Genomic DNA, 27679 nt, shown 5'->3' with positions numbered 1-27679 from the left:
GGCCCTCCACTGGAGGGAGCGCAGAGCCCAGAGAGATTTCTTTTTCCAGAGGCCACAGGGGAGCCCAGTCCCTTGAGAGCCCAAACCCCCGGCCCCTGCGAAAGTTTGAATATGGGAGCGGCAGTTTGGGGCGGCACGTCTCTGGCTTGATATTGGGCGACTTTCTGGAGGAAACTTGATTGCTTTTGAGGGGGGACAGAGTAAGTGGGGATCAGCATCCCCTCCAGCCTGCCCCAGGGCCCCCAAGCCCCAGTCCTGGCTCCCCACCACGCCATGCTCCCCTACCCGGTATCGGAGGCACACACGCTCACCCCACTTTCTTCCTCTTCCTCCTCCAGCCCACTTTCCCTTGACTGTGTCGTCAGAGCTCCAGGGAGGGACCTGGGTAGTCGGAGAAGCCGGAAACAGCAGGCTGGGGCAGCCACTGCTTACACTGAAGAGGAAGGACGGGAGAGGATTGTGTGTGTGTGTGTGTGTGTGTGTGTGTGTGTGTGTGTGTGTGTTTGTGTGTGTGTATTTTTTTTCTTTTTGGTGCTGGAGGTGGAGGGGGGGTGCTAGCAGGGCCAGCCCTGAACCCGCTGGACAGAACTACAGACCCATGGGGCCTGGCAGTGCCCGCTGAGAGAGGGAGAAGACAGCAGAGGGGTTGGCAAGGTGAGGGGATGCCTCCAAGGAGGGGAGGGTGGGGGGCCTCTGACTATGAATATGTGGGGCGGTGGGTTGCGGGGAGTGCCTCTCAGGATCCTCCCTCGGCAGAGTGGATGGTCCCCAAGAAATTGTTTCAGCTGGGGTTGGTGGTTGGTGGTACTGAGTTTTGGCAGTTTCGAAGTGTCAGAAGAATCTGGGGTGAGTACAGGCCCAGCACTTCCCCTCCCCCCTCCCCACCGTGGGTCACTTTTTCCATACACCCCGTCCCCCGCACCTCCAGGAACATGTAAAGGCAGGGAAAGGAGGGCAAGGAGGTGCTCCTCTGCCCTCTGGGTTGGGGGGAGGTGGACGCCCCTCCCTAGAAGGCTGATACCAGAGGGCAGTAGGTCCTAGACAAACCCGTATCCGGGCCCCCCAAAAAGGTTCCTGTTCAAGGGTGCGGCTAAGGGGTGAGCGAGCCCCAGACGCAGACCTCATGGTGTCCCAAAGGAGAGGGAATTTCCCCCCTCAAAACTGCTCCACTTTTAGCGCGGCCAAGTCACGCACTTAACCCTACTCTTGCTGAACTGGCTCCGCCTCCCGGCCCCCCGCCCCGCCCCCGCCGCCGCAGACACACACTGGGCAACTCAGAGAAGCTCGTTTGACTCTTGATCCTGTGGTCCCACGGTCAAAGGGTTCGGGAATGTAACGGTTGAGGTGAGGTTTAGGCCACGAAGAGGGCTGATGAAGATCCTGGACGTTGGGTTTCCCTTCCCGGTTGGGAAAGGAACACTGGCCCCGCCCCCTCAGGCCGCGGCTCCTCCCTCCCTGCCTGTGTTGGGGGCCTACAGCAGAAGGTGCCCCTGGCCTGGTCGGCCGATTGACCCAGCCTGGATACTGGGTGTGGCTGGGGGAAAGTCTGGCCCCCTGCTGCCTGAGGATGGAGTGGGGAAGATCTGAAGCCAGGACCAGGCCAGGAAGCTGGTCACTCAACAGGGGCATGTAGAAGAAAGGGGGGCTGCCTATGGCTTAGGGATCGCCTCAGTCCCCAATAGGGTAGGGAGAGAGGTCAAAGGTCTGAGCACCGTGAGACACAGGAGAGGAAGAGGGAAGAGAGAGATGGAGTCCTCCCCTGAGTTTGAAACACAAACCAAAAGGGGCCCCACCCCAAGGTGGGTGTAGAGAAAGGTCTATTAGAGGACCCTGAGCAGGAATGGGGGAGGATTCTGCCTTTGGGAGAAAAGAGCTCAAGGGGATAGGGACTGGGGGGAGAGGCAGGAGCTTCCAGAAAAGGGGCCCCTCTGTTCTCCGTCCCTCTGGGAGTCCTGGGAGAGAGGAGGGGCTAAAAGTGCAGCAGGAAAACTTGGGGTTACCAGGTTGGGGGCGACCCAGGGAGTTTCCATCCCCATCCTTTCTGTCATCTCTGGGAAGAGGGATAGTTTGAGAAACTGGAAACTGAGAGACCCCTGGGAAACCACTGGTTTACCCACCCCACCCTGTGGCCCACCCAGAAATGGGGAGGCAGCCTTCTCCCCTACCCTCCCATCTCCTTTCCTCTTGCCTCCTTTTCTTCTCTTCGTTGTAGCCCTAGCCTCCTTGCCCCTCTTCTAAGCTTTTCATTGAAGGCTTATTAACCCCACTTTTTTCTCTAATCTCTCACCACCTTCCTGAGTTCTCTCTACTTTTCCTTTCGCTCAATCTCCTCTTTTTCAATTCTCCTCCCATGCCCCCCCCTTAGGATTATGGGATTTGGATCTGGAAGGCATCCTAACAGCACAACGTGGTGGTTAATCCCCTCTCGGGTTCAAATCGCTTGCTGAGTGGCCTCGGCAAGTTGGAGAACCTCCTTGAACTCGGTTTCTCTACCGTGAAAGGGGATAATTCTATATTTTAAAAATTGTTGCAAGATTTTAATGAGGTAATGAGCTCAGTATAATGCCTCATACATAGTAACTGCTTAATAAATGGTAGCTATCATTACTCTGCCATGCTCTTCATCATCTAGCCAGGTAGTTTTCAGATTCTCTCACGGAACCCTGGAATTTTGAGGGTTTTCTCCAGGGACACCTTTGGGGTCAGGAGGTGGGGAGAAGGAAGTAAGAAGCAGTAGAATTCCAGGCCTACCACACTTGCTTTCAACAGAGAAACTCCAATTTTATATAATTGGGATTCCACAGATTAAAACTAAAATTGTCCACTGCTTTAAAAAGTTTGGAAAGTTCTGCACTTTATGCAAGCCTCATATTTTATAGATGAGAAGATTGAGGTCCACAGAGGGGAGGTTTCTTGCCTACAGAACCAGAGCCAGGCCTAGAGCTACAACCCACATCCTCTGTCTTCTCTCAGAGAGCTTTCCCTACTGCCCATTGCCCCTGTCTCCCACCCCGCCCTCTGACTGCAGCTCAGCTCTTCCCACCCCATCACCCCTGTGTCTACCGTTGAAGGAATTACCTTGTCTGAGGCATTGGCCAGGAATGTCCCTGGTTTGAGGTGGTCTGGCTGTGAGTGGTGCTGGGGACGGTCTCTGGGAGGGCTGTCTACGGGAGGTCCCTGGCTGCCCCCAAACAAAAGCCAGCTTTCTTGGGCGCCTCTCAGAGTGCCCAAGTAGCCTTGTTCCTTTTCTCCAGGCACCCTCCAAACCCCAGATCATGTCTCTGTGGGGTCTGGTCTCCAAAATGCCCCCAGAAAAACTGCAGCGGCTCTATGTTGACTTCCCTCAACACCTTCGGCATCTCCTGGGTGACTGGCTGGAGAACCAGCCCTGGTGAGTCCTGGCTGCCCCACGTTGGTCCCCCAGGTCCTCCCCAACCCACCTTCCCTTTCATTAGATCTTCTTCATCCCATTTCAAGACTTGGGACTCGTTATTCCATGTGCGGTGGTGCAGATTTAGCTGGGAGTCTGTGCCTCATGTTGATACGTGGAGTCCCCCACACCCTTAGGAGGCTGAGCCAAAGAGGAGGGAGGTCAGAGCTGGGGTAAGGGCACCACCCACAACAGCTGGAAAACTGGGGAACAAGGGATGGGGCTGAGGGCTACAGAGGGCTTGGATGGAGGATAAGAGGAGGAAGGAGCCGCTGAGCTGATTGCTGTGGGGTAAAGGGACAGTAGAGCAGAGGAAGCCCTGACCCGAGGCTGCCTCATCCTTGATCTTCCTGCAGGGAATTCCTTGTCGGCTCAGATGCCTTCTGCTGCAACATGGCCAGCGCCCTACTTTCTGCCACTGTCCAGCGTCTTCAGGCCTCAGCTGGAGAACAGGGGGAGGGGAGCACCATCCTGCAACACATCAGCACCCTGGAGGTGGGGCAGGAGGGGAGGGGACAAGGCTGGGTGGGGCCTGGAATGGAGCTGGGGTGAGCATTGGATGCTGGAAGAAAATTGGTTGGATGCTGGAAGCAAATTGGTGTTCCTGTGGCTAGCTGTTAGCTAGCATGCAAATTAGATTTTAAAAGCATGCAAATGCATGAAAACTTCTGGAGCCTACAGTTGTGCTGCCTTTCAGTGCATGCGTGAATGGGGGTGCTGGGGATTGGAAGGGGAGAAAGACATGGGTAAGAGCCAGGCTAACCCTGTCTACCACCTTTCATTTCTATAGAGCATATATCAGAGGGACCCCCTGAAGCTGGTGGCCACTTTCAGACACATACTTCAAGGGGAAAAAAAAGCCATTATGGAACAGGTACTGTGGTACCCCACCTCCCACCCCAACCCAACTCCCTGGGACTTTAGCCTGAGCCATGAGAAACTAGAAGGAACTCGAACTTCAGGAAAAGTTCAGTGTTCTAGGCCCAGGATGACCAAAGGAGTCAAAGTGAGCCCCAAGTTAAGCTCAGAGAAGCTTGCAATGAGGGACTGAGGGTAGTGAGGCCTAGGAAGGAGAGAGCAAGTGATAAGGAGCTGATTCTGCCAGGAGAGAGGTCTTATCTTCAGGAAATTCCAAAAGGTCAGGAAGGACTGTCAAAGGAGAGAAGGGAGTCAGACAAGAGAAGTGGTCTGTTTTCTGCAGAGCATGGCGGTTGCACCCCTTTAGGGAGTGGAGGCCGAAGGGAAAGGGCTGGGCAGAATGTCTCACCTCCTGGCATCTCTCCTTCCTGTGCAGTTCCGCCACCTGCCAATGCCCTTCCACTGGAAGCAAGAGGAACTCAAGTTTAACACAGTCCTGCGGAGGCTGCAGCACCGAGTGGGGGAAACCTGCCTTCTCCGCAAAGCCCTGCAGCCTGGGGCTGAGGGAGGCCAAGGTGGGAGCCTGGGCCTAGAGCTCTAAGAGGGTCCTGAGGAGTGTGTGGGAGTGATCCCCTCTTGGATCTCAACCTTGACTGAACCTCAAATCTATCTGCACCCCTGATTTCTGCCCCTACCCTCAGTGTCTTTGCACAGCCTGATAGAAACTCCTGCCAATGGGACCGGGCCAAGTGAGGTGAGTAATGGACTGGGACATGGAGATTGAGCTCCAAGGGCAGACTCTGAGGGTCTCAAATCTGTGGAGGGATGGAGATCAGACCTCAGAGAGGTGAGAAAGAGAGCCCTACCCTCCAGAGCTGGGTGAGGAGGAAGCGTGTGGCCCTGGCTCAGGCCCTTTCTTCCCACAGGCCCTCGCCACGTTCCTGCAGGAGACTGTCGGGGAGCTGGAGGCTGCCCAGGCCCTGGTGCTGAAGAGGATCCAGATTTGGAAACGGCAGCAGCAGCTGGCAGGGAATGGCGCACCCTTTGAGGAGAGCCTGGCCCCACTACAGGAGAGGTTGGGGCAGGGCTGACAGGGAAGGGTGGGGGGCTGGGGGTGGACACCTGCTGTCCCTGCTGGAGCACCCACAGGTGTGAGAGAGAAAACCAGGCCAAAGGGTCTTGGGGTGAGTGAAGACTCAGAGAAGCCCGTTCCAGCAGAGCCATGCACACTGTTGTTCAGGTTGTGTCCTGTACACGTGCACCCGGCGGACGGGGCACAAGCAGGAGTTCTTCCAACCCACAATTCTCTCTTCAAGCCCCGTGCCCAGAGGAATGGGAAGTCTATTTGGTCTATTGGGCGGGGCACCTTTGAAAATGCACAAAAGCATCGTATGTGCTGGCAGCTGACCTGGGTACCAGAGCCCTGGGGAAGAGGCAGCTGGGTTTCCACAGAGCTTCCAGGCACTGAGAAGGAACCTTCCTCCCCAGAGCCAAGGCATGTCCCACAACTCGGTTAGCCCAGGTGCCTTGCAGCCACGCCCACTGCTCATCCCACCCCTCCACACACACTCTCCTGCTATCTTCCTGGGTTTAGGGGTGGGGGGTCTGGGCGGGGAGCAGGCAGCCTAAACCCTGTGCCCCCTAACCACTGTCCTGGCCCCAGGTGTGAGAGCCTGGTGGACATTTACTCCCAGCTGCAGCAGGAGGTGGGGGCGGCTGGTGGGGAGCTTGAGCCCAAGACCCGGGCAGCGCTGATTAGCCGGCTGGATGAAGTCCTGCGAACCCTCATCACCAGGTATGAGACCCCAGCCTGGCCTAGAGCAGACCCCAAGGAAGGAAGAGGGTCAGAGCTGTGGGGAGGGCACCAGGAGGGACCCAGCTGCTAACTTCCCTTGTGTCCTCCTCACTCCTCCCAGCTCTTTCCTGGTGGAAAAGCAGCCCCCCCAGGTTCTGAAGACTCAGACCAAGTTCCAGGCCGGGGTTCGATTCCTGCTGGGCCTGCGGTTCCTGGCGGCCCCAGCCAAGCCTCTGATGGTCAGGGCCGACATGGTAACCGAGAAGCAGGCGAGGGAGCTGAGCATGCCCCAGGGGCCCGGGGCTGGAGTGTAAGCTGGGGCTGGAGAGGGGCTGGAGGGTGGTGGAGGCCAGAGGAGACTGGGGGACTGGCACCACGAAGAACAGGGTGATGACAGGGAGGGCGGGCCATGGGATGTGGGGACCCTGTATGATAGTCAAGGCAGAGGAAGGGGAGGGACCCATCAGTGCTGGAATGGGGTGGGAGCATCATGATTTGGCTAAGATGGGGACTTCTCCCTTAAGAACTCAAGTGGGGAGATGGAGATTAGGGGCCAGTAGTCCAGGCCATTAGCCAGTGGACTCAAGCCCCTGCCACTCCTGGCCCAGTTGGGATGAGCCACTCTCTGACTTGCCTGGCAGAGAAAGCACTGGGGAAATCATTAACAACACCGTGCCCCTGGAGAACAGCATTCCTGGGAATTGCTGCACTGCCCTATTCAAGAACCTGGTGAGGCCTGCGGGGAGCAGTGGGCGGGGGTCCTCAGGCCAGGACATTCTCCTTGGAGAGGGTGTTGGGAGCCCAGGAGAAGCAGTCGCTGCCCTCACCCTCCTCTCCCTCGCCCCACCCGCAGCTTCTGAAGAAAATCAAGCGGTGCGAACGGAAGGGCACAGAGTCTGTCACCGAGGAGAAGTGTGCCATGCTCTTTTCCACCAGCTTCACGCTCAGCCCCAACAAACTCCCTATCCAGCTCCAGGTGAACCGAGGCCCCAGCCCTGCCCGAGGCGGGGCCCCAGGTGCCCCTCCCGGCCACACACTGGGGCCCTGCATCCTCACTCTTCATGACTGCCCCATACCCTGTGTGTTTGGGATTTGTGCATGCTGGGGCCCCGGGTGAGCGGGGAGGAGCCAGAACCGGAGTGCACCCCCCGGGGAATGACAGCGTAGGAACAACTGGCACTTACGCACGTTTCATAGACCAGGGCACTGTTTTAAGTCACACACGTGCACACACACGCGTGGTTTTCACAATAACATTCTGAGGTATGTATTATTACTAGCCTGATTTTATAGATGAGGACATTGAGACACAGAGACATTGAGTAATTAGCCCAGGTCACACAGCTACTGAATGTTGGAGCTGGCATTGGAAACCTGGGGACTCTATAGCACTGACCTGTAACCACTTCTCTGCAGTAAGGCCCTAACTGAGCTTCAGAAAGCACTCGATAACATACCATGAGTTTTTAACCATGTTGTATGAGTCCAGTAGCTCCCCTGCACCTTCAGAGCCAGCCCTCTGTGGAAGCCCCTTGCCCCAGTAAGAAGAACCCCCTTTCCTCACCCGCTTCAGGCCCTGTCTCTGCCCCTGGTGGTCATCGTCCACGGCAACCAAGACAACAATGCCAAAGCCACCATTCTGTGGGACAACGCCTTCTCTGAGATGGTGATGAAAGACCTGGAGTTGGCGGGGGCAGGGGGGGCTCTTACCTGGGAGGTGGGGTGCAGGCTGGCAAGCATGTTCAAAAGAGAGTGACCTTAACTCCTTCTCATAGACCTGTTTTTGTACTCCTGACCTCTTTTCGTGCCAATTTTTTTCATACTTCATTTTTTATTTTATTAATTTATTTACTCATTTATTTTTTGGCTGCCTTGGGTCTTCGCTGCTGCGCGCAGGCTTTTCTCTAGTTGCGGCGAGCGGGGGCTACTCTCGTTGCAGTGCATGGACTTCTCATTGCGGTGCCTTCTCTTTGTTGCAGAATATGGGCTGTAGGCGCGTGGGCTTCAGTAGTTGTGGCTTGGAGGCTCTAGAGCGCAGGCTCAGTAGTTGTGGTGCACGGGCTTAGCTGCTCCGCAGCATGTGGGATCTTCCCGGAGCAGGGCTCGAACCCGTGTCCCCTGCATTGGCAGGCGGATTCTTAACCACTACACCACCAGGGAAGCCCCCTTTTCATGCCAATCTTAACAGCTATCCTGCAGTAGCACCTTAGACTCCTTTGGAAAAGCACCATCTTTGTTGAGCAAGTTCAGGGGGACAAGGCTGGGGAGCGGCAGGCTTGGGGAAGTGGGAAAGATGAAGGCCCTTGTGAGGAGGGATGGGGATGTCAGCCTGAGGCTCCCTTTCCTTCTCTCCTCCCCCCAGGACCGCGTGCCCTTTGTGGTGGCTGAGCGGGTGCCCTGGGAGAAGATGTGTGAAACTCTTAACCTCAAGTTCATGGCTGAGGTGGGGACCAACCGGGGGTTACTCCCAGAGCACTTCCTCTTCCTGGCCCAGAAGATCTTCACCGACAACAGCCTCAGCATGGAGGCCTTCCAGCACCGTCCTGTGTCCTGGTCACAGTTCAACAAGGTCATTCCCCTGCGCTTCGGACTTCCCACCCCCAAGCTCTTCATCCCTGGGGCACTCAGGGCTTCCCCAACGTCTGCCCAGGGATCAACCGCTGGGATCTTCACAATGCCCCACCACGTTCATCAGGAAGGCCTCTGTCATGGCCCAGGCAGGAAAACCCCTCAGGTCTCTGGCATCCCCCCGTTTTGGTCTGGGGGCCCTCCGTCCTCCCTCTTTGCCAGTGATCTGCATGACTCACCCAGATTGTGTGTAAACACAGCTTTGGTTCAAAATGACTTTGACCCATTGGGAAAATAGGTCTTATTGCAAAAACAGGGACGAAATCCCACAGGGACATATGCAATAATACCAGCTACCATGTGTTGACAGCTTACTGTATCCAGGCACTGTGCTTCAGCAGTTTAGATATGTTATCATCCCAACATCCCTTTGAGGTAGGTACTATTACCCCCATTTTACAGAGGATGAACCCGCCCAGAGGGGTTAAGTGGTTTGTCCAAGGCCTCCCAGCAAGTGAGTGGCATGTCTGGGATGGAACACCGTATTTCTGACTCTTGTCCTTAGCGACTACATTTTACTGCCTCCAAAATAAGGTGGCTCAGGACTGGATCTGTTACAAGAAACAGGGGAAAAAGGAGGTCTGGGTGTCTCGGTTGAGGACCAGCTGGGTAAATGCAGTCACGCACTGATCTCTTTTTTAAAAAAGGAAGAAAGAAAAGCCCACACGACCAGAGGATGTGTTAGCAAAGGGAGCAGGACACTCACACCCTGCAAGCTGCCTTCTCTGGACACCACTTCCTCCAGGCCTCATTCAGGAGGGTGTGGAGCACAGTGGTTAAGAGGGGGCCCAGCCCAGACTTCCTGGGCTGAATCCCAGCTCTGCTTCTCACCAGCTGTGTGAGAAGCAAGTTATTTGACCTTTCTAGGCTTCCATTTCTTCATCTGTAAGATGCGATACTCACAGGACCTACCTCCCTAGGCTTGTAAGATCAGATACATTAATTTATGAAAAGAGCACGGAACAGTGCCCGGCACGTGGTGAGCCTGAGTGTCGGCCATGTCATGGATGGGGTCTCAGGTCCAATGTGGTTCCCTCAGTCCTGTGACTCTGTCGTGTAGGTACTCACAGCCCAATGCCTGCCCTAACTAGGCTCCTGTGCCCCCACCAACTCCCCTCTCCCCACAGGAGATCCTGCTGGGTCGTGGCTTCACCTTTTGGCAGTGGTTTGATGGCGTCCTGGACCTCACCAAACGCTGTCTCCGGAGCTACTGGTCAGATCGGTGAGTCCCCGCCCCAGGTGGCCTGAGCAGCTGTACCTCCAGCTCCCACTCCACACCCTGCGACCCCATCCACATCCTCTCCCTCATCCTGGCCAGGTTGATCATTGGCTTCATCAGCAAACAATACGTCACTAGCCTTCTTCTCAACGAGCCTGATGGAACATTCCTCCTTCGGTTCAGTGACTCAGAGATTGGGGGCATCACCATTGCCCATGTCATCCGGGGCCAGGATGGTGAGGTCACCCCAGCCAGTCCTCTGCCTCTGTGCCTGTGCCCTCTGGGGTTTCTTCTGGGGAGGAAACATCCTGGCCTTCCTTGAGGCCAACCCTGGTCTTCAAGAAGTTCTTCCTTCGGTCCAACTTCTCTTCCTCCTTCTGTGGTCTAAACGTCTACCTTCTCACTGTGAGCTCTGTGGGAATGGAGACTGGTGGGTCTCCCTCCCTCAGGACCCTCACCCTAGCTCCTCTCCTCCTCACCTTGGTAGATTGAGAATGAGTCCAATAGTGGGAGGAAGCTGGGGTAGGGGAATAAAGTCTGGACAGAGGGGACTCAAGGTCTCATTCCTATTGTAGGCTCCCCACAGATAGAGAACATCCAGCCATTCTCTGCCAAAGACCTGTCCATTCGTTCACTTGGTGACCGAATCCGGGACCTCGCTCAGCTCAAAAACCTCTACCCCAAGAAACCCAAGGACGAGGCTTTCCGGAGCCACTACAAGCGTGAGCTGGGGCTGGCAGTTCTGACTCCGTCCTGTTGTCCACCTTCTCCCTGCTCCCAGCTGCCCCCTCCCTGCCTGCTGTGTGTCATCCCCGACTTCTCTCTCCATTTTCATCTCCCTGCTTCTGCTACCTGCCCATCAGCCATGCTCACCTTTTCCACCTCCCTTCCTCCCTAAATCAGAAGCACTCCATGGCTCTCCTTTCCTCCCCACAACAGCTGAGCAGATGGGTAAGGACGGCAGGGGTTATGTCCCAGCTACAATCAAGATGACTGTGGAAAGGTGAATGTGCTGGTATGGATGGAGGGTGGGGCCCAGTACTTACCTGGGGGAAGGGGTGGTGGCATCAGCCCCTGGTCAGTCACACATGCCTCCTCCCCTCCTCCAGGGACCAGCCACTTACCACCCCTGAGCCCCAAACGCCTACCATGATGCCCTCTTACGATCTTGGAATGGTCCCTGACTGCTCCATGAACATGCAGCTCGGCCCAGATATGGCGTAAGAAGCTTGAGAGACGGAACTGGGAGTGGTCTGCGCCAGCAGGCTGTTTCAGCATGGGCAACTGGGGGAGCTGGCACTGGGGGCTGAAGTAGGGTATTCCCTTTCCTTGAAAGGGATTCCCCATCTTGAGGCAGGGATTTGGGGTGTCCAGGAGAAGGGCTGGCATCAGGGGTCTGCTTTCTTTCCCCAGGCCCCAGGGGTACCCACCACGCTCTCACTCCATCCCCTCATATCCAGCCCTTCCCCGGGAAGAATCGGTCAATGTGCTGCCAGCCTTCCAGGAGTAAGTGGGGCCCCCTCTGGGGAACGGGGTGGGATACCCACCTGCAACGGGCCTGGGCACTTGCATTTGTTAGGGAAGGCTCTTCTGTGAGAACGGGGTGGCAAAAAGCCAACACCTGGGTCTCTTCTGTCCATTCCACTGAGGTGTTAGTGGTTAAGATCCATGTTTGAATTCCAGCTCCACCACTTGCTGACTTTGGGCAAGTTACTTAACTCTGATGTGTCATCTGTAAAATAGGGAATAATGATAATAACAATACCTACCTCACAGGGTTATTGTGAAGGTTAATTGAGTTAATAGTATGTGTAAAGCTAAACACAGTACCTGGCTCACAGGAAGAGCTATGTAAGTATTAGTATTATCTCTCCCGCCCCTGAAATCTACTGTCATTTATCTGCTGTCTTGATTTTTATTTATTTCTCTTTTTGGGCCTGAAGTGGCATAGACACTTGTTCTCCAGGTAGCCCTCAGGTGCTTACTAACTCTCAGTCGAGGCATGACATCTCCCCTCCCAGGAGTTGAGGTAGGGGTTGGGACAGGGGTACTTAGAGCCAGCAAAGTTCAAAGTCCAAAGAAACATCAGGAATTAGCTAATCTAGCCCTCCTCTCTCTCCTGCCCCCAGTCGCCAATGCATTCGCATTTATACAGATGAGAAGTCCAAGCTCACAGGTGGAAATGGCTTGCCCAGTGCTTGCCGTCAGGATGAGGAGCTGGAAATACTGTTTCCTCACTCAGTGGTCTTGACTTTGCAACACCCTGCCCTTGTCCAGCTTTTCTTTCTGACTGTGTCGTCCTTCCTGATTCCAGACCTCACCTGCAGATGCCGCCCAGCCTGAGTCAGATGAGCCTGCCCTTTGACCAACCTCACCCGCAGTGAGTGACGCCCACCCCCATCCTGAGCTCATGCGCCTCATTCATCCCCAGCCTCAACCCCCCGACCCCCGCCACCACCTCACTTACTTCTCTGGGCCCGGCAGGGGCCTGCTGCCGTGCCAGCCTCAGGAGCATGCCGGGTCCAGCTCCAAGCCCTTGCTCTGCTCAGATGTGACCATGGCGGAAGACAGCTGCCTGACGCAGCCGGTGGGAGGGTTCCCTCAAGGCACCTGGTGAGTGTCAGCCGGGGGGTGGAGGCTGAGGAGTGGGTGCCATGCCTATCTCACTGCTTCCCTCCTTCCTCCCTGCAGGGTCCGTGAAGACATGCTTCCGCCCTTGCTGCCTCCCACTGAACAGGACCTCACCAAGCTTCTCCTGGAGGGGCAAGGAGAGTCAGAGGGAGGGTCCTTGGGAGCCCAACCCCTCCTGCAGCCCTCCTGCTATGGGCAGTCTGGGATCTCAATGTCCCACCTGGACATAAGGGCTAACCCCACTTGGTGATCCCAGCTGGAGGGGGAGCCCAGAGACAGCTCTCCTGCCCCCATGGACCTGCTCTGAACACCTGCCTGTGCTCCTGCCAAGCAGCAGCTGGGGAGGGTGTCCTCCTATCCCCACCTACTCCCTGGTCAGGAGGAAAAGACTTTGCCAGGAGAATGTATAGTGGGTGGAACATATCTACTCCTTCCTTCCCACCACACACCCCTGCCCTCCACTTTCCAAATACTGGAAGGGAAATTCAGGTTCCAAGTGAGACACGCCCCAAAACACCTGCACACGCAGAACACACACACACACACCCTCTCCTTAGAAGATGTGGCTGAGCAGGAAGGGGGCTGGGCCAGAGCACAGGTGAGGGCATGGAGGGCTTCTCTGCTTGCCCTGAGCCGGGGCTCCGGACACACATGTGGAAACACACAGACACGTGCACACATCTGCTTCAGAGGCTAGGGGTGGAAGTATGGGCTTGGGTCCCAGCCCTGGGGGCACGGGAAACCGTTCAGGAGACCCTGGGAGAGAGGGGGGTCTGTACATTTGGTCGCTGATGTGGGTTTTGCCCAGATTAAAAAACAAATCCCAGTCAGCTCCAAATTCCTGCCAGTCAGATGCAGGCTTTTGGATACGTGTACGAGATTGTGCAGAACTATAAGGGCCGAGTTTGCGTATAGCTGTGTGAAAGTGTGTGGACCTGAGATGTGTTAATATATAGATGTCACACGTTAGTTTTATGGCCACATAGAACACGCACCTCTCTGATTTTGCCTGTGTGACAACACGTTTGGAAGTGTGAGACACTGCTCAAAAGACACCAGCGAGTATACTAGCCTCTCTGACGTATGCTAACCCAAATGTACTAAGCTTTGAGTATGACTGTGCCCAGGTTGGGTCTATGTGGCTGTAGCTTCGATGGCTCAACACCTCCAATCCTGCCCAGAGGCAGAGGCTGAGCCTGGGGTCCAGACTCAGGTGTGTGGTCCTCATGGTGTATTGGGGGCCCTACCCGCTTCTTCTTTTCTATTTCCCCACCCACCGCCAGCTTCCCTCCACTCCCCAACCCCATGCCACCCTTTCTCCATCTTGGGGGTCATAGATCCTAAGCCATAAAATAAATTTTATTCCAAAATAACAAAATAAATAATCTACTGTACACGATCTGAAAAGAAAGACGCTCTAACTGCTCAGACAGGTGCTGCGGCCCAGATCCCAGCTGAGGGAGACCCTGAGTCCACCCAGGCCTCCCGAGGGGGCCGGTGAAGGGGACCCCACACCCCCCTAGAGAGGGCAAGAGAGAGAGAACCGCTGAGGGCTTGGGGGGAAGATGGGGATGGGTGGGCGAACTGCAGCACTTGTTAAATTAAAGAAACAAACTAGAAGCACAAAAATGGAGGAGCAGAGGGGAGGAGCAGGTCCAGTGTTCCCAGGCCCCCAGATCTGGGGGGAAACCGTTTTCATTTTTAGCTGCTGGACCCTCCCAAGCCCTTTCCCCCATGTCCAAACTGAGTCCAACTGCTCACGTCACTGACTCTAACTAGAGAGGATGGGAGTGTGCTGTGTAAGGGAGGGGAGAATCCCAAATGCCCTGGAGGCAGAGTTCTTGCCTCCTTGCTCTGGGCAAGGGTGAGGGGGCACCATGCACCCTCCTTGTGTCCTCTCGCCAGGCCCCTGCTTGTTATTGCTTGAAGCCCCATAGTTCTATGCCCATGGGGCAGGTGGGGAGGCAGGAGAAGGGCAGCGGAAGGATCCAGGGTTGTGACTAGATGCCAGGGATGGAGAGTGGAGGGGTCTGTGTGAGCCAGAAGCCTGGTGCCCTGGGTCTGAGGACGCCAGTCCCCCCCTCACTGCCGGCTGGCCTCAGCCTCCACTTTCACGCTGCTCCTTCGACCTTCCACCAGAGCAGGATGGGGTCCTGGGGCAGGGCATCGGTCCAGCAGCCCCTCCTCGAACTCTGCAGGGAGAAGGGGTAGGTTAGGAGGCTGCAGGATGGACGCTGCAGACAGAGCGGGGCTGAGAACAGAGGCAGGGGTAGAGAAGGCTGCGAAGATGAGCTTGATTTCCTGACTCCTGCCCACCTCTGGTCTAGGGGGCGGTTCCATACCCAAGTGTGTGTGCCCCCCTCCCCTTGCTGGCTGTGTGTAGCTCTCTGTCTCTGGATGTGTCTCTCTCTTTCTGTCTCTCCCGCCTCCGTTCTGCTGGAATTTCTGGTTCTGTCAGGAGCTGTGGGGGCGGCTTGGCTCTGACCTCTCCCCCTCCCCCCTTCCCAGGCTCTGCTGCCCCCGCTTATCCCTGGCCTCCTCTCAGGGCACCCCCCCAACCCTACCATGCCCCCCAGGGTTCTTAGAAGCCAAAACAGGGGGGACACAGGAAGCCAGCCTCCCAGCTCCTCCCCCAAGAAGAGCCCCCCTGTCAGTCCCCGCCCCCAGTTCCCACCCACACACAGTTTAAAAATACCAAGCTAGGGTTGGTGGCTTTGTCTGCTGCGTCACTCTGAGCCCAGCCGATGCCCAGCCCTCTGCCGGCCTCCTTGCCTACTCCCGCTTCCCCCATCCACACACAAAGCATCCCCCTCTGGGCTCCTCCAATTCCAAGCTGGCAACCCTACCCCAACTCCTGGCCTGCTCCACCCTCCTGCGTCGGGAGAAGTTCCATCCAAACTTCCCTTCTTGGTGGCTCTCCTCTTCCTGCTCCCCTTCGTTCCCCATTCTCTGTCCCCCTGCTCCCCAAGCTCGCCATTCACAGACGTCCACTTGGGGTTAGACCCTCCCCACTGGGAACAGCCCTGCAGGGTTCCCCCCTCCTCAACCCAAGGCCTGGTTAGCTGGAGCCCCACCATGCTACTGCCCCGAGGACACCAGGACTGCTGTGCGGGGCCTGGGCGGCAGGGGTGCTTGGGGATGGCACTGCTGGCTGCCTCACCTGCGAGAGGTGGCTTTGCGGGCACACAGGGGCTGAGGCGGCCCACGCGGTCGTGGGAGACGAGGCGGGCTAGCCGCAGCCCCTCGTCCATCAGCGTCTGCTGCAGAATGTGGCGGCTCCACAGCCCATGGGCTGGCAACGCCAGAGGCAGGTCAGCAGGCGGCGGCGTCAGCCTTGGGCACGACCCCACAGCTGTGGGCAGGGGCACGGGTCAGGTAGGGGGCCGCAGTCAATGGAACCCTCACCCTCAACCACACAGCCAGCTCCACGGGCCCAGGCCCATTCGCTCCCGCCCAGCCAGGCCTCCCAGCCCTGTGCCAGGCAGTGGCCTCCTGGCACCCTCCTCCCACACCTTCCCCCCACCCCCGCCCCCTCAGTGAGACGCACTCTGACGCACACTCACCCTGCAAGTGTCCATCCAGGCTCTCCCCGGACAGGCTGGCGCTGTCTTCCTCCAGGCTGGGGCGGTATGGGTGTGCATAGGACTCAGGGCCTGGGGGAGGCTGCTGGATTTCAGAGTGACTTTGTTCTCCAACCTGTGGATGCCCCAAATGGGGAAATGAGGACTGGCAAGAGAGGGGGCTGGGGAAGATGCCCTAACCTCCTATATGTACCCTAGCAAACCTACCTCTTGTTTCAGTTTTTTCAGTGGGGGGCCTCCCAGTTCTTCAGGGTGGAGCCTGCAAAGATGGAGAGAAACAAGGAGGGTGAGGCTGGGGAGGGACACATGGTGGACAGGACACAGAATCTGATGGGGAACATGCATTATTCCCAGGATCTGGAAAGATGAAGGGTAAGCAGCAGTCCCCAGCTCAAGCACTATTGTTGTGGGGGGCAGAAGGGACCTGAGAGGGATGGGAGGTGGGGCCAGACCTAGGCAAGTGGACTTGGCCAAAAGCAGGGACATGCAGGCAGGTGGGAAGCAGGCCTACAGGCACCTGAACTGGAGGTCAGGACGTGACCCATCTCCTTGGCGGGATTCTGATCTAGGGAGAACCTGGAGAAGGGGGTCTCACCTGGAGCCCTTCAAGGAGGACAAGTAGGTGCTCTCTCGGGCCACTTGGCGGGACAGGGAGAAGAGTTCCACCCTTCGCAGTAAAAGAGTGTTGTCCCTCATGCAAAACTGGGCAGCAGCCTCGTTGATGGTCAGCTGTGGAGAGGACCGCCAGAGCAGTCAGAATCCTAACTGGCCCACCACCTTGCCCAGACCTCCTCACTCCCCTTCACCACCAGAGAAATGAGGCTTATCCATCAGATGTTTGCTTGGGTTTTGACATCATGCAGGAGCTTTCTGAGGAAGGAAAACAGAGGTCAGCACCCACAGCTTCCTAGGAACGCCTGGGGCCTCCTCCCCTCCTGGGGCGTCCTGAGCGGCGTGGGGCTGGACAGCCGGGCTCTTGCCTGTGTCTCTGCTTCCCCCTTAGTTGAGGGAAGCACTGCAACCACTGAAGTTGGTAGGGGAGGGGATCAGGGCCTGGGGTCCTCACCTCATGCAGGCTCAGCTGCTTGCCCTCCCGCCGCTTGGAGTCAAAGCGGCCATAGATGATGCTGTATTTGCGTATCTCCTCTTCCTTCTGGCTGTCATTATCGTCCATCTCAAAGATGTGGCCCACGCTCCGTGCCAGCTTCTTGTTCAGCTTCAGCAGGGAAGTTACCTCCCCAGCATCCCCCCTTGGGAAGCTTCGGAAGATCCTCTCCACGCTCTCCACCACCATGCGTACCATCTCTGGCTCCAGTCGATCCGGACCACCACCAGCCCCAGCTGCTGCCAGCCCGCCAGCCCCAGTCCCCTCAGGGACTCCTCCCCCTGCAGGTGGGGAGAACGGGGGTGAGCCAGCCTCCTCTTCTCCTCCTGCCCCAACATCAGACTCTGGAGTGCTCCGGCCTGGCCAGATCCGGGGGTCCCCTGCCCCAGGTCCCCCAGACAATGGTGACAGCTTCTCTCCGAGTTCAAGGGGGCTCTTAGGGCTAAAACTGCGGGCACTGCCCGCCTTCTCCCCTGGGCTGCCATGCCCGTTGCTCATGCTCCCTTTCCGGGTCCCTGCAGTTTCAGAGATCTTGAAGAGTGGAATGCTGGAAACGGGCACGGCAGGCACTGGCTGGCTGAAGAGCCCTGGATTGGTGGCCCACTCTCTCAGTGCCTTCTGTAGGCGTCGGACATGGAGGGGCTTGGTGGCCATGCCCACGAGGGCCATGATCTCCAGGAACTCCTCCTCACCCGCCTCACACAGTTGCTGCACGTCGTCCCCTCCCTGCTGGATGAAGGTCTCATAGTACGAAAGGAGATTGGCGCGCTGCAGGACCCGGTACAGCTGCAGCTCCCCCAGTGTCCGAGGCAGGGCCATGGCTCGGGCACTGGGCCTGAGAAGGAGGCGCACAAAGGGGGGGGCAGTCAGTGCAAGTTCCCTTGCTGGGTACCAACCCACACTCACAACTGTTTTCTCTTTCCTGCCTGTTTCTCTTCCCCTCTTTTGAATGCTCTCTCTACCCAGACCTGAACACAGACTAGGAGAATCAGGCACTGCTCAGAGGCACAGCCATGCCAGTGCTATCCCAGACTGGCCGCAAGTACCAAAAGCCAGATCAGTTTTTGCCAAAGTCAAAGGCTCCAAGCCCCCCTCCTCAGCTTTTACTTTTCTGGCCTGGGGCAAGGAGACCTTGAGCACTGAGGCCAGCCAGCACACCCCTGGGATGGCTGGACCAACCTCTCTTCCAGAACACAGTGCTCACCTTCCACCCTAAACACCTAGCAGTCTCAACATTACACAAGTTAACTTCGCACACTGAGGTGAATGCAGGACCCCCATCCTCCCTGCAGTGGACACCTAGGACCACTATGGGCCAGCTTTATTCCCTGGTGGCATCCTGCTCGTGTGGCTGAGAGGCAGGGGTGTGGCCTCTACCCCTGCCCTTTTCCACTCAGTGAGCTAGGCAGAACATCCTCTGCTCCCCTTTTCCCACCCCTGCTCAGCTTTTCCCACGGATTAGGCATTCTTTGCCCACTCTTGCGCTCTCTCCCCAGGACCTCCCCTGCCTTCCAGACTGCCCAGTGCACCTCAGTTGGCCCCTCTCCCAGCAGTGACCTTCCCACCTGCTCCATAGGTAAGCCCATCCCTTCAGCTCGGGAACGGGAGAGAGGAGGAGTGCCTCAATTGTTCTGCTTCGGGGCCCGGTCCGCCCCCACACACTCCCACAGTGCTACCGTCTGTGGGCGAACACCGCCGGGGGGCTCCCGCCTATTCTTCTCTCCCTCATTTTCCACCCTCGTCTTCAAGGGTTGTGTGGGTGCGACTCAAGACCCCTTGAGGGAGGGGCCGCACAACGAACCCCCCCCCCCGCAAGCCACAGAAATGGAAAGAGACGCCTAAGGCATGCCCCGCTTCTGCAGAGCTCCTTTGATGCTCTGTTGGTTCAAAGGCGCCGGCTTCTCCCGGACCCCGGAGCCGCGCGCTGCGTGCCGACGACGGACTGAGCCAGCTGAGTGGCCCTCCCCCGGCACTGTTGCCAGCTAAAGCTCCAGGGCTTCCCCTAGCGCTTGGGAGCCTCCACATTCTTTGCAGGGGGCTCACATGCCAGGTCATGCGCACAAAATAAACGGGCGATGGAGAATTAGGTACTGCTCTTTCACATCCAGCTTCATCAGCTTCCTGCCTGCTCCCAGGGCCCCTAATTCGAAGACGCACCCCCTTTCCGTCAGTCTCCACCCCCCACCCCCGTCCCGCTTCCCCTCGTCCTCTGCTCGACCTCCGCCCTCCGGACCCCTTTCCCGAGTCCAGCTCCACCCATCTCCACTCCCCGGCGCTTCCCTTTGCCCACTAACTTGAGTCTGGGCTGCGGGGTCCGGCGGGCGCTGTCCCCTCCGCCCGGCGGCTGCTCGGCTGTGGGGGAGGGAGCTCTGTGCATGGACGGCTGCAGACCACCGGGGATGCCCCTCTCGGTGCCCAGAGCTCAGCGCCTGCCGCGCGCTGCTCTCTTCCGGGCGCGCGAGGCCGTGTTCGCCGCTGTCCGGGCTCCGTCCCTCCCTCCACGTCTCCTCTCTTCGAGCCTCCGCGCCTCTGTCTGTGCCTCTGCCCCCCCCACCTCCCCGGCTGCGCTTGCCGCCTCTCCGCGCCTCCGCCCCCGCAGGACGCACGGGGAGCGAGGCCCGGCGCAGCTCTGGCTGCCTGGCGGGCGGAGGGCGTGGGCCGAGCCGGGGGCGGAGGCCGGGGGCGGGGGGCGGGCGCCCGGGCCTCTCCGCGGGCCTCAGGACGCCGCGGCGGAGAGATTGAGAGAGGCGGAGACTGGGGGGAGGGGGTGTGGAGCAGGAGGCGGGGGCGGGGACTCGGAGCCTGGGCGCCGAGTTGGGGACTGAGGTGACCGACGCTGGGCTGTGGAAGGCGGGCTTGGGGATCCGGCGGGCGGGGCGAGGTCGCTCCGTGCCGCCCACGCCGGATGCACAGCCGGCCTTCTCCGCGCCCACGTACCCACGTGAGAGCCCAGCCGGCGACATTCTTACTCCCACCCCCTTCCCCTCCGTGCGGAGAGCGGAATTTCACAACCACGCACAGGTACACAAAGACCCAGAAGCGCACGGACGGGCACAGGCGTCTAAACTACGCGGACGCCTGCCTGCAGACTCTCGGGCTTCGTGGTGCTGTACTTGTGAATGTTAGGAGCGAGCCCGTAAAAGTTGTTGGAGACTCGGGGTGCACGGCTCCTTTCGCGCGTGCATGTGATTCCCATAGGGTGTGCACTTCAGGCAGGTCTGTGAGCGTGGGGCTCTGCAGGAATCTTTTACATATCCTCGCGCTGTTCCCCAGCCCCAAAAGGAGTTATTTGAAGAGGCCGTTCTCGGAAACCCAGGCGTCCTCCCATCCCTGCCCTAAGTTCCCGTCGAAGTTTGGCGAGCAGGAATGGGCGGGGCTTACTAGAAGCTACCACTTAGACGCGCGGCGATTAGTCGCGTCGGGTTTTGTTAGCGCTTAGGTCAGGCTGGGGTGGGAGGGGTACCCCGCCTTCCTCTACTCGTCGCACGCTATTTGCTGAGGCCTCAGGGACCTGCTCCTGGGGAATTGTGTGGCAAGCCTGGGAGAAAGAAGATACCCTTTCTAGGGATGTCTATTAGGGCACTTTGCCCGCAAGAGTCTAGTGGAAGATGGGCAAGGGCCGGCCGCATCCAACGTGGCTCCCTACAGAGGAGTAGGAGGGAGGAGCTCCTTCGAGGAGCCTAGCCCCTCCCCGCAACCCACCCCCCTCCCCGCTTTGTTTCTCCCAGCCCCATCTGGTTCCCATTACACTCCCGCCCACGCCTGGGAGGGCGGACGGGCGGGGGCTCTGAGCGCCCGGCCGTGTGGCTCTAGGCCCCGAGGAAATGAAGGAGGTTGGGGGAGAGGCGGCGGGAAGCGAGCGGACTGGCCAGAAGCAAGGTTCCCCCTAGTCCGAAACCTCACCCCCGCCCGCCATTCCGCACTTTTGAGTGGGTGGCGTGGGCCAGGGCTGGTTATACATTCCGGCCTGGTGAGGGGACCGTTAGGCCTCCGGTGGGAACCGGAGAGGAGGGGGTGCATCACTGGGGGGAATTTCGGTAGCCAAGATTGTCTTCTCCATGCCATTAAGCCCCAAACACGGGGGTGGGGAGTGATAGAAATGAGCTGAGTCCTCGGTCCCGAAACTGGAGGGTGCGGCTACACGGGGTCCCTTCGGGCTCACTCCCCGGGGGCACTCCCGACCCCTCTTAAGTGTGTGGGCGCCCCTCCCCCCTCTCTTCTCCGGTTATTTTAGAGCCTTGGCTGCCAGCGGCTGGCCCCGGGTTTCCACGTGCCTCCGCCCTCCCTCTGCCCACGCTCCCCGTGACGCACATCCTCCGCCTACGCAGCCTCTGCTCGAGGCGCCCCCCTCCCTCCCACCCGGGCCCCCTTGGGGTGGTGCTGAGCCCCCGGATCCAGAGGGAGACGCTGGCCCGCCCGGGGAAGAGGGCGGAATAGGGCGTGAAGCAAGGGGGCGGTAACCAACTGGGCTCATGGCAATTGGGTCCCGGCCCAGGAAAGAGCACGGTGGAGGAGCCAAATCTGGGGCCTCAGCTCCACGGTACTGGGGCCGGTACTAGGCCAGAGAGGGACGAGGAGCGAAAAATCCCACGCACTGGGCCAGCCCACTCCCCTAGGGGTCAGAAGGAATCTGTTTGGGTGCGGACGTGTATCTGAGAGTGAAACTCCCGAGTGTTTGTATCTTTGTTTCTCAGGGTTGTCGTGAGGTTCAAATGAGAGGGTGTATATGAAAACTTTGTAAATTGTGAAATGTTAATAAGCAGATTTAAGACGCTATTGCCAGTTTGTGCCTCTGTACCCTGAGATTATGTATTTATACGTTTCTTTACATCTAGTTGTGTGTGTCGCTGTCTCTCTCTAGGTTTGTGAGCCCCTCTGTGTGGATTTAAAAATATGTACATTTAAAAAATCATTGACTTGTCAAGCCCCACCAGAGGCCGAGACGCCCCCGCAGCCGGAGCTGCTGAGATGTCTGTTCTTCGCTTCCCTCCCACTCCTACCACCTCCAACTCCCCTCCTACTCCCTTCCGTTGACAACAAGGAATTTCCAGCCTTTAGCAAATGGAGAGAAACAGAGACAAAGAGACCAAGACTATGAGAAACTACGGAAAAACAATAAAGATAAGAGACAGGTGGGGGAGAGGCTGACAAAAAGGGGGTGCGGCAAATTAAAAACCTTAATTTCTTCTTTTTCTCCTTGAGCCCCGTTTTCCCCAGTGTGGCTCAAGCCCACTTCCCTACCTGACTCACCTGCTCCCTCCCCTCTCCTTCCACGTCGGTGTTCTCAGAGGCTCACAGAGCTGAGCAACGGATCCCATTTAATCAAGGATTAGTTTAATGCTACACTGATCACTTCCAGGAAGGGAAACGATCCTCAGTCCCCATTTTCCAAGAACAGAGGAAAAGATTGTGAAGAAAGTGGGTGGAAGAGGAGTGTAGAAATTGCCAACCAGAGGGATTGTCATTCCTAGGCATGAGTAGATTTTCATCCAGCAGATTGCACTGCTCACTGACCCCCCACCCCAAGTTTTCACCAGACCAAATCCAGCTCATACAGCAAGATCTGGCTCAAATGTCACCTTCCTGGTCCCTCTCCTTCTTGTGCCTCCTCTAGGCAGAATTAATTCCTCCCATCCCTCAGTGGCCCCAAGGCTCTTTGTATACGTTTCAATTATAGTTGCTTGTTTCACCTTTAGCCTGGGACCTCTCCTAATCTGGTCTCTGGTGGGCCCTCTGAAATGAGTGAGTTGATGATGCTATTTCCAGGCCTGAGCAGCTTTGAAAAGGGCAATTGACACAGATTTTATTCCAGAGGGGGCTGAACCTGGGCAGAACTGTTCAAGTGGAGACAATTGTTTTCTATGTCTCCTTCCTTTAAGCTTAAAGTTTCCAGCGGGTCTCACAAGTCTGGTTCCTTGGCCTTCTAAAATGTCCACTACTCTGGCAAATTAATTCATACCCAGGTGCTAAAGGTAAAACTGAAATCCTTGCTGGTAACAGAAAAATATGAATATAAAGTATAATGATCCTCTTTTTTTTTCTCTTTCGTCAACATGTTAGAATTGTAGTCTTCAGAGGAGTACTGTACTTCAGTTTTGTCATCTTGCCAGGGACGCTTCACCTCTCAAAGACAAATAATCCTGACTTCTGCCTTTAAGGAACTCATAGACTAGTGGGGGAGGTAGACACGATTACAATGTAGTGCCATAATAGGGGTACAAACAATGATAGAAGTATAGGGGGCAAGTGATGTCTTCTGCTTGGAGTTGTGAGGGACTGGTTTAAACAGGCATCCAAAGGAGGTGATGATGCAGCCTAGGATTTGAAGTGTAAATAGATTTCCAGGAAGAAGGGACAGTCAAATCAGAGAGAGCAGAATTTAAATTTACGTGGAAGTATGAAACAATGATATGTTTGAGAACCTAGAAATTGTTCTAGGTTCTAGAGCCCAGGGAGGTGTACAAGACCATTTCATTAAGAATATTAGAGACCAGTGCTTCTCAAACTATAGTAAAGGACCAATTTTTAAAACAATTTCCAGGGACTTCCCTGGTGGCACAGTGGTTAGGAATCCGCCTGCCAGTGCAGAGGACACTGGTTCGATCCCTGGTCCAGGAAGATCCCACATGCCGCGGAGCAACTAAGCTCATGCGCCACAACTACTGAGCCTGCGCTCTAGAGCCCGTGAGCCACAACTACTGAGCTGGAGTGCCACAACTACTGAAGCCCACTCACCTAGAGCCCGTGCTCTCAACAAGAGAAGCCACCCCATGAGAAGCCCAGGAACCGCAACGAAGAGTAGCCCCCGCTCGCAGCAACTAGATAAAAGCCCACGTGCAGCGACAAAGACCCAAGGCAGCCAAAAATTTAAAAAAATTATAAATAAATAAAAATTTATTTTAAAAAACCCCAACAATTTCCAATCACGGTAGAGTCCACTACTCTATAAAATACACTAAAAGTGAATTATTAGAAAAAATGAAATAAAATCTCATTTTTATTAAATTCAATAAATATAAAATTTCTCTGTCAAATTCCTATCAAAGTTTCTAAATGCCTACACTTAATTTCTGAAATTGTTTCATTGCAGATTGGTCACAAACTTTGAGTAGCACTGTTGTAGTTAAAATTTGTTTATGTTTTAGGTCATATAAGGGCAATGGACTTCATCACAGGAGATACCATGGAAAAATAAAGACTTGGTAACATGGGAGTGATGTGGTCAGATATGCATTTAGGAGTAGTGTAGAGGAAGGGTTTTATGGCTGCAAAAACAGCAAGGAGGCCAGCTTGAAGGAAACTAAAGTGGTCCAAGAGAGCAATGGTAAGGTGCTAGACTAAATCACTGGCGTGGGATGGAGAGGAAAGGACAGATTCAAAGGATAGTCAGCAGGTAAAATCAATAGGACTTGATGATTGGCTAAAGGGTTGGGGGAAGAGAAGAGTTTAGGGTGACTCTTGGGCTTCTAGCTTGGGTGATTGAGTGAATGGAATGGAGCATCTTCAAATATTTACCGTCTGCAGTCTTTTTCCTAAATTGAGAAAGTTATGAAAACCAAAATTTTTAATTTCTCATTTGACCACAGAACCTAATCTGACCTGAACTTATTTTGTGGCAGACCACCTAAACTTACATGAGGTTATTTATAGTTTCATTTATCCCACTTTCATTTATACCAATGTGGATCTTCATATCTCTTATTGCAGAAATATTAATTTGTTTATGAGGTGCTGTCCCAGACCCCATTAGGATTGCTGCCTTATATATTGTATATGTATCATATTACATTTCTAAAATCCAAAATTCTGAAACACATTTACTATCCATATTTTCCACCCCATTTACTCATCAGTCTTGGCCTGAGTTCTTTTGGCTATTTGCATAAATCAGATCCGCCTGCAGGTAATGAATAATCATTGCATTGTGTGCTATGGAGTCTGAAGATGATTCTCAAAGTGTTTTGAGCAGTGTCCTTATTATTAAAACAAGGCTAAAAGCTTCTTGAGTGTCTACCTGGAAGTGACAGAACTCATTTGGATGATAAGGTGTGATGTGTTTATGGACAACCAGTCTCTTTACTGTACACTTTGTTTACACATTTGAACAGCCAGTGGCAGTCCAGTGGTTAGGACTCAGTGCTTTCACTGCGAGATCCCGGGTTCAGTCCCGGTGGGGGAACTAAGATCCCGCAAGCCACGCAGCACAGCCAAAACCAAAACCAAACCAAACCAAAACAAAACAAAACAGTGGTCAGTGATCCTCTGGAATTAGTTCCCCTGTTCTCTGGACTTTGTTCAAAACCAAAGAGCAAGCTCTGAATGCTGAGAATTTGGGACCTGGTGGAAAATGAAGTGTGTGTATGGGTGTGGGTGTGGCTGTGGGTGGGTGTGTGGGTGTATAAATTATTTTTTAAAACAGTTTTAGACTTGCAGAAAAATTGAGAAGATAGTACAGAGAGTTCCTATGTACCCCACATCCAGTTTCCCCTATTATTATCATATATTAGTATGGTGCATTTGCCACCTTAATGAACCAGTGTTGATACATTATTATTATTATTTTTAAATTATTTATTTTATTTATTTACTTTTGGCTTCATTGGGTCTTTGTTGCTGCGTGCAGGCTTTCTCTAGTTGCGGCAAGTGGGGGCTACTCTTTGTTGCGGTGCGCAGGCTTCTCATTGCGGTGGCTTCTCTTGTGGAGCACGGGCTCTAGGCGTGCGGGCTTCAGTAGCTGTGGCACATAGGCTCAGTAGTTGTGGCTCACGGGCTCTAGAGCGCAGGCTCAGTAGTCTTGGCGCACGGGCTTAGTTGCTCTGTGGCCTGTAGGATCTTCCTGGAGCAGGGCTCGAACCTGTGTCCTCTGCACTGTCAAGCGGATTCTTAACCACTGTGCCACTAGGGAAGTCCCTGATACATTATTATTAACTAAAAGTCTATAGTTTACTCAGATTTCCTTAGTTTTTACCTAATTTTTTTCTATTCCAGGATCCCATACATGATACCATATTATATTTGGTTTCCATGTCTCCTTAGGCTCCTCTTGGCTGTTAGTGTCTCAGATTTTCCTTGTTTATGATGACCACGAGGCGTACTGGTCACGTATTTTGTAGGTTGCCTCTCTCTTTTTTTTGGCCATGCCGCACACGGCTTGCGGGATCTTAGTTCCCCACCCAGGGATTGAACTCCTGTCCTCAAAGGTGGAAGCGCCAAGTCCTAACCACTGGACCGCCAGGGAATTCCCTAGGTTGCCTCTTTATTTGAATTTTTTTAATGTTTATCTCATACTTAGATTAGTTTTAGGGGTTTTGGGGAGGAAAACCACAGAAATACGATTTTCTTCATACAATATCAAGGGTACATAGTAGCAACGAGCTTAATTTTTGTTGATAACTGACCTCTTTAGGTCAGCTAGGGGAGTGTGTGGTGGATGTATATGAGAGACATAGGATGACCACTGCAGCCAGGGGTGGCCTTGACTTTTCTGAGGATGAAATTTCTTCTCTTGCCTATGGCTCAGCCCCATTTTGACTCTTAAAAAAATCCTTTGTTTTGAAAGCTTGAACCTTCCCCAGCAGTTACCTCCTTCCATGACTTCCCCCTTAACTCACTAGCCTCCATTATCTCTAGTATTCCTAACCACCAGTATCAGATCCTCTAAAAAATAAGATGCTTCAATTTCGACTAACATTTACTGAACACCTGCTATGTGCTAGGCATTCTGCTAGGCCCTCACTGTGTAAATCATTTAATGGGAAGCGCCTGATGCACAGAAAGAACCCAGGCTTTGGGGTAAGACTTGGGTTGGAACCACAGCCCAGCCCAACGAATTATGCAATCTTAGGCAGGTTCCTTTGCCTGTCTTAGCCTTGGCTTCTTCATAAATGAAGCTATTTATCTCACAGGATGTTGTGAGGAATAAAAAAGTTTCTCTTAATATTCACATGCATTTTGCTTCCAACAAAAACTACCCTATGACCACATTTTAAAATTAATTTATTTTGTCTGTGTTGGGTCTTCGTTGCTGCGGGGGCTTTCTCTAATTGCGGCAAGCGGGGGCTACTCTTGTTTTTTTTTTAAAGAAACTGCTTTTTATTTATTTATTTGTTTATTTATTTATTTATTTTTGTCTGTGTTGGGTCTTCGTTTCTGTGCAAGGGCTTTCTCTAGTTGCGGCAAGCGGGGGCCACTCTTCATCGCGGTACGAGGGCCTTTCACTGTCGCGGCCGCTCTTGTTGCGGGGCACAGCTCCAGACGCGCAGGCTCAGTAGTTGTGGCTCACGGGCCTAGTTGCTCCGCGGCATGTGGGATCTTCCCAGAGCAGGGCTCAAACCTGTGTTCCCTGCATTGGCGGGCAGATTCTCAACCACTGCGCCACCAGGGAAGCCCCGTATGACCACATTTTTAAACGTTAATGTTTATTCCTTATAAA

The 27679-nt window shown here is 55.1% G+C and overlaps 2 protein-coding genes across 2 annotated transcripts; one reads left to right on the top strand and one right to left on the bottom strand.

The window, feature by feature from the left end:
- Positions 1–94: 94 nt before the first annotated feature.
- STAT6 (signal transducer and activator of transcription 6) lies at positions 95–13752 on the top strand. Its single transcript, XM_082665515.1, has 23 exons — positions 95–200; positions 339–654; positions 3255–3391; positions 3787–3925; positions 4221–4304; positions 4725–4863; positions 4990–5042; positions 5215–5363; positions 5952–6083; positions 6205–6393; positions 6725–6812; positions 6937–7059; positions 7657–7749; positions 8446–8652; positions 9839–9933; positions 10030–10166; positions 10506–10652; positions 10870–10933; positions 11040–11150; positions 11344–11436; positions 12245–12310; positions 12415–12543; positions 12622–13752. The coding sequence occupies exons 3-23, from the start codon at positions 3276–3278 to the stop codon at positions 12809–12811; spliced, it is 2544 nt and encodes an 847-aa protein (XP_082521641.1). The 5' UTR covers positions 95–200; positions 339–654; positions 3255–3275; the 3' UTR covers positions 12812–13752.
- Positions 13753–13899: 147 nt separating this feature from the next.
- On the bottom strand, positions 13900–19851 carry NAB2 (NGFI-A binding protein 2). Its single transcript, XM_082665516.1, has 7 exons — positions 19542–19851; positions 17209–18082; positions 16738–16871; positions 16350–16401; positions 16125–16257; positions 15722–15913; positions 13900–14753 (listed from the first exon to the last, which is right to left on the bottom strand). The coding sequence occupies exons 1-7, from the start codon at positions 19622–19624 to the stop codon at positions 14644–14646; spliced, it is 1578 nt and encodes a 525-aa protein (XP_082521642.1). The 5' UTR covers positions 19625–19851; the 3' UTR covers positions 13900–14643.
- Between the last annotated feature and the right edge of the window lie 7828 nt (positions 19852–27679).

This window comes from Grampus griseus (genome assembly GCF_964374135.1).
Source record: "Grampus griseus genome assembly, chromosome: 11".
NCBI lineage: Eukaryota > Metazoa > Chordata > Mammalia > Artiodactyla > Delphinidae > Grampus > Grampus griseus.
Note: the sequence above shows the minus strand (reverse complement) of the source record. Positions and strands in the feature narration are given on the sequence as shown.

What these genes read in the sequence shown, in the direction of transcription:
- STAT6 (XM_082665515.1), top strand. Translation starts at nt 3,276, where the DNA reads ATGTCTCTGTGGGGTCTGGTCTCCAAAATGCCCCCAGAAAAACTGCAG. An exon ending in CTGCCCTATTCAAGAACCTG is followed by an intron (nt 6,813 to 6,936) that starts GTGAGGCCTGCG and finishes CCCCACCCGCAG; the next exon opens with CTTCTGAAGAAAATCAAGCG. An exon ending in TGTCATCCGGGGCCAGGATG is followed by an intron (nt 10,167 to 10,505) that starts GTGAGGTCACCC and finishes TTCCTATTGTAG; the next exon opens with GCTCCCCACAGATAGAGAAC.
- NAB2 (XM_082665516.1), bottom strand. Translation starts at nt 19,624, where the DNA reads ATGCACAGAGCTCCCTCCCCCACAGCCGAGCAGCCGCCGGGCGGAGGG. An exon ending in TCCTCCTTGAAGGGCTCCAG is followed by an intron (nt 16,402 to 16,737) that starts GTGAGACCCCCT and finishes CCATCTTTGCAG; the next exon opens with GCTCCACCCTGAAGAACTGG. An exon ending in TGAAAAAACTGAAACAAGAG is followed by an intron (nt 16,258 to 16,349) that starts GTAGGTTTGCTA and finishes GGGCATCCACAG; the next exon opens with GTTGGAGAACAAAGTCACTC.